This window comes from Staurois parvus, unplaced genomic scaffold, assembly GCF_062004578.1.
Source record: "Staurois parvus isolate SC_StPar_1 unplaced genomic scaffold, SC_StPar_1.0 ptg000004l, whole genome shotgun sequence".
NCBI lineage: Eukaryota > Metazoa > Chordata > Amphibia > Anura > Ranidae > Staurois > Staurois parvus.
The window spans coordinates 5,119,226-5,129,050 of NW_028317800.1; the positions used below are offsets into that span (position 1 = coordinate 5,119,226).

Sequence of the window (9,825 nt, forward strand, 5' to 3'; positions counted from 1 at the left end):
TGCGCAGTTTTTAACCATTTCAATACCGGGCAATTTTACACCTTCCTGCCCAGGCCATTTTTCACGTTTCAGCGCTCTCACACTTTGAATGACAATTGCGCGGTCATACAACACTGTACCCAAACTAAAATTTTATCATTTTCTTCACACAACTAGAGCTTTCTTTTGCTGGTATTTAATCACCGCTGGGGTTTTTATTCTTTGCTAAATTAACAAAAAAAGACCAAAAATTTTGAAAAAAAACACGTTTCTTTGTTTCTGTTATAAAAGTTTACAAATAAATAATTGTTCTTCATAAATTTAGGCCGAGATGTATTCTGCTACATGTCTTTGGTGAAAATAACCCAAATTAGGATGTATTTTTTAGTCTGTAGGAAAGTTATAGAGTTTACAAACTATGGTATAGATCTGAAAATTGATCAATCCTGAAGTACTGACAGCCAATCTAATTTCTTGAGGTCCAAGAATGTCAGAATAGTACAGATATCCCCCAAACGACCCCTTTTTGCAGAGTAGACAGTCCGATGTACTTCTTTAGAGGAATGGCGAGTTTTTTGAAGTTGTATTTTTTTTGTCATAATTTTTCGGAAAATAAAAAAAATGTAAAAAATTATTTTCACTATTTTTTTTTTTACATACTGTCACCAGTGCAGTACAGCGTCATCATATAACTGGCATGGCGGTGAACAGGGACACTGACTGGTGACAGTATGAAAAAAAAAGAAAAAAAAAAAAATAATATATATATATATATATAAATATTTTTTTTTATTATTTTTAATTTTTTATTACATTTTTAAGATTTTTTTTCATATTTTACTATGACCAAAGTAGTACAATGTTACCATAGTAACATTGTACTACTTTGGGGAAGTGATCAGTATTTTTTTTTTTTTTTTTTACACAATTTGCTTATAGCAAAGAATTACTTTGCTATAAGCAAGCATTTACCTGAATGAAATCGATTCATTCAGGTTTTTTTTTTTTTGTGCTTAGCTGTGATTTGGTCACAGCTAATCACATGACATGTGCATGTGATTAGCTGTGACCATTCACAGCTAGGCAGTAGTATACAATGGATGGCATGAATGAAGCCATCCATTGTATACAACTGTCATGTGACCTGCTGTGATTGGTCACAGCAGGTCACATGGTACCAGCAATGGGGGCCGGTACTCAGATCTGTCATTGGCCGTGTCCGAGGTACACAGCCGGTGACAGATCACGCCGCTGCGAGGCTCTGCATTAGCGCAAACTGCGCATGTGCAGGTGCACGCCAAATGGCGTGCACCCGGAATGCCGCAGCACTTTTGAAGCCACCAAACGGCCATTGGCCGGGCGGCTAATGGTTAAAAATGAATAAATATTTTTTAGAAAAAAATACACCGATTAAAAAAAACCCAATATATACCCCAATTTTTTGGAAAATATGAAAGAGGATGTTACGGCGAGTAAATAGATACCCAACATCACACGCTTTAAAATTGCGCACGCTTGTGGAATGGCATGAAACTGCGGTACTTAAAAATCTCCATGGGTGATGCTTTAAAAATTTCTACAAGTTAGCAGTGTAACATTACAGAGGAGGTCTAGTGCGAGAATTATTGCTCTTCCTCTGACGCACGTGTGTGGTTTGAACACAGTTTACATATGTGGGCATGGCCTATGTATGTGTTCACCACTATGTGCGAGCACGGGGGGATGGGGGCACTTTAAAGTTTTTTTTTTATTTATTTATTTAACATTTTGGGGGTTATTTTGCACTGTCCCTTTAAAAAAATGTTTATTCACTTTTATTTCTATCACAAGGAATGCATGCATCCCTTGTGATAGAAATAATTAGTGACAGTTCCTCTTTATGGAGAGATATGGGGTCAATAAGAGCCCACATCTCTCCTCTACAATGTAAATGGACGGAACGGGAAGTGACATCACTCCAGTCCTCCAAGGGCATAGAGATGAGTGGTGGCCATGTTTCCTTCACTCATCTCTATGCCCAGAGCTGGGATCAATGGTTTCTCAGGTGAGGCTGATAACTACCGAGCGGCGGCCGGTGGGCAGTGGCGAGGGGCGGGGTTTTTTTGGCACTTGTATCAGTGTTTTTTTTTTCGTTTCGCCACTGAAATTTTGGAGCATCCCTAGTTTTTTTCTACAGCCAGTAAACCCTCCAGCATGTTATCCTATGTGTCCATGCACATATAGAAGACTAATCAACGTATTTTGGCAGGGACATTTTTTGGCTGGGAAAAAAAAAAAAAAAAAAACAGGACTAGTGAGTTTCTAGAGGAGTTTTTTAGCTGTAAAAACACTCTAACGCTGAAAAGAGCGGCAAAACGTGGTAAACCAGCATATAAAAACCTTCAGTATGCAGCCCCCCTCCCCCAATACTTCCCTGAGCCCAATATCGATCCAGCGATGTGCCCGAGAGCGGCTACTGTCCCGGTTCTCTGCCTCCTCATTGGCTCAGAGACAGCAGTAGGAGCCATCGGCTCCCGCTGCTGTCAATCATGGCCAGTGAGGAGAAAGCAGTGGTGGGGCCAAGCCCTGTTCTGTGTGTCTTACAAACACAAACAGCAGGGTTCGGAAGCAAGCATGCATGAGTGCCTAAACAAAAATAGGCTTGCTATGGGGGCACTCGGCAGGAGCCCAGACCTGAGAAGAGGAGGATTGGGGATGCTCTGTACACAGTTTTGGTGCAGGTCTGGAGGTCAATGGAAAACATGGCAAAAATGCATCTAAAACACACCCATGTCATTTTTTTTGTGGTTTTTAAGTCACGTCCTGTAAAAAAAAAGCACCGCATGTGCGTTTTTACCCCAGATCAGTGTGAAAGTAGCCTAAAGCGCCGTTCACAGGATCTGTTCTCTACCACAAGTATGCCCTTAGTCTTCTGTGCTATATTGTGCCCAGTGTCTCTCAACCCAAAAGAATTACTGTGGTCAATAATTTATGTTCATACACATCTAAAACGTGTGTAAAGGCATGTGAGCACGCATGTCAATCCAAACTAGAGGATGGAAGAAAAGGTTTACAGATCTGTACGTTTAGGCATGTAAACTCGTGCTTAAATGGATGACTTCCTGGCCGTTAGAGGAGCTTCTATGTAGGATCTTGCTGCCAGCCTCTGTGTAGAGATTACTAAAGCCATGAGCCCTTCAGGCCATGCTCAAGGGAAGAAGTAGCCAACAAGCAGATCTTTAGCCTAGCTAATGATACGGCTGAGCTTTCTGGTGCCAGCAACACTGGGGGAAGAGGGTCAGCCATTTCAACAGCTGAATAATGTTGTCCACTCTGCACAGGAAATAATATCTTCATGAGGAAATTGGCAGGATCAACAGGCAATAACTCTTGCAGTTAAAATAAACAAAAAAAAAAACCAAAAAAGCACATTTTGAATGAACCCATTTCAATAGAAAATAGCATTTCCCTACTTTAAAACTATGTGTATGTTTCATGTAGCAAGCATATGGCGCCGCTCAAAGCTGGACAAGACACAGTCACCCCGCCGGGAAGGAAGAGAGGAGCAGCTTCCCACGTTGTGCCAGAAACTAAGCAGTGCAGGGAGAGAGGATGGACGCCCGTCCCGAGGAGCCCTGTGAAGACACTATGATGTGGATGGTCTCAGCTGTCACTCTGGCCACGCCCTCTGATGCATTTCCCCGCCCATAGGGGGCTTGGTCACATTTTGAATTAACCTATTAAAATGGAAAATAGCATTTTGCCTACTATAAAACTAGGTGTGTATGTTTACCTTGGTTTAAAGCCAATTTCCCCATACAATTTCTCCCATTCCCCTCTTGCCTCCCTCCCCTCAATATTTTCATTTTTTTTGTTTGGGGGGGGGGGGGGGGGGCAATAAAAATGAAAGGCAAAACATTTGTGTATACATATTAACCACTTCCCGACCGCCCTATAGCAGAAATACTGCTACAGGTTGGCACAGGTGCTCAAAATCATGTATTTTTGTAATAGTGCAAAAAATTTAAAGAAATTTAAAAAAAAAAAAAAAAAAAGCACAGGTAATCAAATACCACCGTAAGAAAGCACAATTTGTGGGGGATAAAAAAAGGATATACACACATAGCAGGATACTTTTCCATACAAGTACATGGTACAACAGGCACATATCAGGAATATGAAATGTTGGGTAACATTTAACGTTTCAGGTATGGATATTTTATACAAAATTACATCGGTGCTGCTTGGACCAATATAACTATGTACAGGTGAAACTCGAAAAATTAGAATATCGTGCAAAAGTTCATTTATTTCAGTAATGCAACTTAAAAGGTGAAACTAATATATGAGATAGACTCATTACATGCAAAGCAAGATAGTTCAAGCCGTGATTTGTCATAATTGTGATGATTATGGCTTACAGCTCATGAAAACCCCAAATCCACAATCTCAGAAAATTAGAATATTACATGCAATCAATAACACAAGGATTGTACATAGAACAATATCGGACCTCTGAAAAGTATAAGCATGCATATGTACTCAGTACTTGGTTTGGGCCCCTTTTGCAACAATTACTGCCTCAATGCGGCGTGGCATGGAAGCTATCAGCCTGTGGCACTGCTGAGGTGTTATGGAAGACCAGGATGCTTCAATAGCGGCCTTCAGCTCTTCTGCATTGTTCGGTCTCATGTTTCTCATCTTTCTCTTGGCAATGCCCCATAGATTCTCTATGGGGTACAGGTCAGGTGAGTTTGCTGGCCAATCAAGCACAGTACTCCCACGGTCATTGAACCAGGTTTTGGTGCTTTTGGCAGTGTGGGCAGGTGCCAAGTCCTGCTGGAAAATGAAGTCAGCATCCCCATAAAGCTCGTCTGCGGAAGGAAGCATGAAGTGCTCCAAAATCTCCTGGTAGACGGCTGCGTTGACCCTGGACTTAATGAAGCACAGTGGACCAACACCAGCAGATGACATGGCTCCCCAAATCAACACAGACTGTGGAAACTTCACACTGGACTTCAAGCATCTTGCAGTGTGTGCCTCTCCATTCTTCCTCCAAACTCTGGGTCCTTGGTTTCCAAATGAGATGCAAAAGTTGCTCTCATCAGAAAAGAGGACTTTGGACCACTGAGCAACAGACCAGGTCTGTTTTTCTTTAGCCCAGGTAAGACGCTTGTGACGTTGTTTGTTGTTCAGGAGCGGCTTGACAAGAGGAATACAACATTTGAAGCCCATGTCCAGGATCCGTCTGTGTGTGGCGGTTCTTGATGCACTGACTCCAGCCTCAGTCCACTCCTTGTGAAAGTCCCCAACACTTTTGAATGGCCTTTTCCAGACAATCCTCTCCAGGCTGCGGTCATCCCTGCTGCTTGTGCACCTTTTTCTTCTACACTTTTCCCTTCCACATAACCTTCTATTAATGTGCTTTGAAACAGCACTTTGGGAACATCCAGCTTCTTTTGCAATTACCTTTTGAGGCTTTCCCTCCTTATGGAGGGTGTCAATGATGGTTTTCTGCACAACTGTCAGGTCAGCAGTCTTTCCCATGATTGTGATTCCTACTGAACCAGACTGAGAGACCATTTAAAGGCTCAGGAACCCTTTGCAGGTGTTATGGCTTAATTAGCTGATTAGAGTGGGACACTTTGAGCCTAGAATATTGCACCTTTTCACAATATTCAAATTTTCTGAGATTGTGGATTTGGGGATTTCATGAGCTGTAAGCCATAATCATCACAATTATGAAATCACGGCTTGAACTATCTTGCTTTGCATGTAATGAGTCTCTCTCATATATTTGTTTCACCTTTTAAGTTGCATTACTGAAATAAATGAACTTTTGCACGCTATTCTAATTTTTTGAGTTTCACCTGTATATACTATACCCGGTGATCCCTCTAGACAAGGGGGGGTTTATTTACTAAAGCTGGAGAGTCCAAAATCAGACTCCCTTCTGCATAGAAACCAATCAGCTTCTAACCTCAGCTTGTTCAATGAAGCTTTGGCAATGAAACCTGGAAGCTGATTGGTTTCTATGCAGAAGGGAGTCTGATTTTGGACTCTCCAGCTTTAGTAAATAAACCCCGCGGTGTCAAACTCAGTTTTATCATGGGACACAGCATCATGGTTGCACTCAAAGGGCTGGTTGTACCTGTAAGACTGGATGCCTGGAGCATCCTACCCCCTCTTACATAAGATGTCAAGAGCCCCCCTTATCAGAAGTCAGGTGTCCCTCCTCTTCATCATAGTGCACCCCGCAGGAAAGAAGCTGGGGGCGGAGCTGAGAAGGAAAAAAGTGCAGGGTCTGGAGGAGGACCAGAGGAGGGCTGGAGTCAACTGCTGGACTCTGCTGAATGCGGAGACCAGGGGGGGAGGATATGAGGAGGTACTACAGCTACACAGAGAGGCACATGGAGTGAGCACAGGCTCTGGAGTTCTGACCTCCTCTCTGCTGCCAACTGCTGAGACAAGATGGGGGCAAAGACGAGATGGGGTGATGCAGCTACAGAAGAGGTGAGAGGACCTGGCGGGCCGGATTCAGTCTGCGGGCCTTGTGTTTGACAAATGTGCTCTAGAAGCTGTAAATCACTGAAGTACACACCCCTAATTCAGTGATCTCCACTTGCTTCCGGGTCTTGTACTGAGCAGCTGCCCTTCAGTATAGTGAACACAGGAAGTCAGCCGCCATTCAGAGAATGCTTTGCATTTTCTGAATAGATGCAAAGTGTTCTCTGATTGGATAACATGGAAAGGTAGGGCAGTGAAGTCACACTCTTTACCTCATCCAATCAGAGTATGCTTTATATTCATTGGGAAAATGCAAAACATTCTCTAAATGGTGCTGAGAAGCCACCCTCCTGTGTTCAGAATTCAGGAGGCCAGCCGCTCAGTGTGAAACCTGAAAGCAAGTGGAGTAGCGGTGTATACTGCAGTGATTTCCAGCTTCCAGGGGCATTGGCCAGGTATGGCATATACATAGTTACACTGGGCCAAGCTGGACCAATGTAACTATATAGAACATACCAATGCTTAGAATTCCTCTTTAGCCGCCTCCTGCCCGCTGTACTGAGAAATGATGGACGAGCGGGAGCTCTCTTGTTCTGGGAGGACATCCTACCACTCTAGGTGTGCAGCGATTGTTGGTGCACAGTGTCCCTTGGACACAGAGGATCACTGATCACAGTAAAGAACCGCTAATGTAGCCTCTTTACTATGTGATCAGCTGATCACATGTAAACAGGAAATGCCAGTTATCAGGCAGTCCTCTCCTCATACACCGTCAGAGATAAGCGGCAATCCTCAGAGAGGACATTTACACTAATAATCAGGGCACTGATCATCAGTGCCGCACTGCCAATAAGTGAAGAAGATAAATTACTTATTTACTAAATTTTATAACAGAAACTAAGAAAAACTTTTCTTTTTCTCTCAAAATTTCTGGTCTTTTTTCATTTGTTTAGCAAAAAATTAAAAACCCAGTGGAGATTAAATACCACCAAAAGAAAGCTTTGTCTAAAAAATAAATTTCTTTTGATACAGTGTTGCATGACCGTGCAATAGTCATTCAAAGTGCGAAAGCGCTGAAAATTGACCTGGGCAGGAAGGGGGTGAAAGCACCCGGTAGGCAGGTGGTTAAGTAACAGCTGCCTGCAGGCTCCTGGGATACCTACATCACGAATCCCAGGAGGCTGAAGGGTACTCTACAGCAGTGTTTCTCAACCTTTTTTCAGTCAAGGAACCCTTTGAAAATTATGGACAGCCTCGGGGCGCCCTTTGAAATTATGGACAGCCCCGGGGCGCCCTTTGAAATTATGGACAGCCCCGGGGCGCCCTTTGAAATTATGGACAGCCCCGGGGCGCCCCTTGAAATTATGGACAGCCCCGGGGCGCCCCTTGAAATTATGGACAGCCCCGGGGCGCCCCTTGAAATTATGGACAGCCCCGGGGCGCCCCTTGAAATTATGGACAGCCCCGGGGCGCCCCTTGAAATTATGGACAGCCCCGGGGCGCCCCTTGAAATTATGGACAGTCCCGGGGCGCCCCTTGAAATTATGGACAGTCCCGGGGCACCCCTTGAAATTATGGACAGTCCTGGGGCACCCCTTTCTAAAACATGAAAAACTATTCTAAGTTTTATATAATACAGCAACATCCACACATGTAGGACACCCAACATTAGAGGTGATTTATTCTTCCAAAGCAAATACACCTTTGCACACTGGTACTGAGTAGTATACCAATGTTTCTCCTCTCCCTCAGTTTTCTCCATCACTGAAATAATGTGACTCCAGCACTGCCGGAAAGGGGAAGGGGAGGATCAAACTAGGATGCTGTGCAGGCAGCTGAAATTCTCGTCAACTGATGATGTCATTGGTTGTCAGGACACCATCACCTAGAAGGTCATAATGGTGCACAATGAAAACCTGTGACTTTGTGTAACTGAAAGGCAGGATTGATCCACCTGCTGGTTTGTATACAAGTTTTGGGAATTTTGTAAACATTTTGCCAAGGCACCCTTGAGGACGCCTCAAGGCACCCTGGTTGAGAAAGGTTGCTGTAACGCACATGTGCCACGTCATGAAGGGGGCTGGCTGTGTCTTTGCAGTCATCTTCCTGATGGTGCGTCGTGGTCCATGCACATGGATGCAGGGCCAGCTGCATGAACCCAGACGAGATGGTGAAGGTCCCTGATGACATCAGAAGAAGATGGCGGTGTGGCACTGGGTGCGCTGCATCCCTAGAGCCCACCGCTGGATTGCTGGGTGTGGGAGCATGTTTCCTGTACAGACCCCAGCTACAGAGGTAAGGGGAGCCTGGGCTGGAGACAGTCTCGCTAAACTGCTGGGGCTCCATACTTCTCCCATACACACAATGGAGCCCAGCCTGCCCACACTGATCCCTCTGGAGAGAGTCCCATATACAGGAAAACATGGTTGTTTACCTTCCAATATGGAGACGACGATGAGCAGCTGGTCTGATCTGTAGCCCATGTCGGGATCGGGGTGACAGCACGCACAGCCGGGAGATGGATCAGTCGATGAGCTGTCAGCCCTGGTCACTGGAATGAACTGTCACCCGCCGCTGACTGCTCCTTTGCCGCTTCTCTCAGTATACAAACTCGGCGGATCCCCGCCCCTTGACTACCGACTACTTCCGCCAGGCAACCGGGGAACTCTCCAATCACATGGCTGGGCGGGTGAAAGCGAGGAAGGGTGAGAGCTGGATCGCTCAACACAGTAAATTTCTCTACGGAATTACGCGTTGTGACAGCGTAGATTGGCTAAGAGTGGTCATGTGACGGCAGATTACTCTGCGGCGGAGCCATGTTTGTTGTGGGAAGTGGTGGCATCTTCTGCTAGAATACACAGAAGTTACGAGGGAGTTGTTGGGAAGTACTATACCAAAAAGAAGCGACCTCTAGTCAGTGTGCTATGTTTTGTTTTTGTGTGCGGTGATAAAAGTGTCTGAAAAAAGTGTGTGTAGCAATACAGCTGAAGTCAATTTGTTAGAGTATAACTATAGACAATGGAGGGTTATAACCGCTGTCAGGTTTTTTTTTTTTGTTTGCCACTTGTGTCCCATTGGGGAGATTTCCCTTCACTTCCTGTCTCATAGCCAAAACAGGAAGTGAGAAAATGTGTGCAAATTAAAGAAGTTCAGCCAAACCAGTGTCCCCATTGGGAGATTTTCCCTCTGTTATGTTATCGGGACAACCCAACATTTGGAACTTTATTTTACTTTAACTTTCAATGATGATGGTAAACAGGACAAATAGCGTGAATCTCTCTAATAATATAACTGGACCCTTCTACCAGTGACCAATCATACAGGGGGGGCTTCTTCCACTGATCAGTAATATAAGGAGGC

General features: G+C 44.4%; 1 protein-coding gene across 2 annotated transcripts in view; it reads right to left on the reverse strand.

Moving 5' to 3' along the window:
- CEP120 (centrosomal protein 120) overlaps positions 1 to 9,107 on the reverse strand; it is a 150,152-nt gene extending 141,045 nt beyond the window's left edge. For both annotated transcript variants that reach the window (XM_089675119.1, XM_089675035.1), the window contains exon 1: positions 8,900 to 9,107. In XM_089675119.1, coding sequence (XP_089531245.1) covers positions 8,900 to 8,948 — 49 coding nt within the window. In that variant the 5' untranslated portion in view covers positions 8,949 to 9,107. The remainder of the gene's footprint in view (positions 1 to 8,899) is intronic.
- Between the last annotated feature and the right edge of the window lie 718 nt (positions 9,108 to 9,825).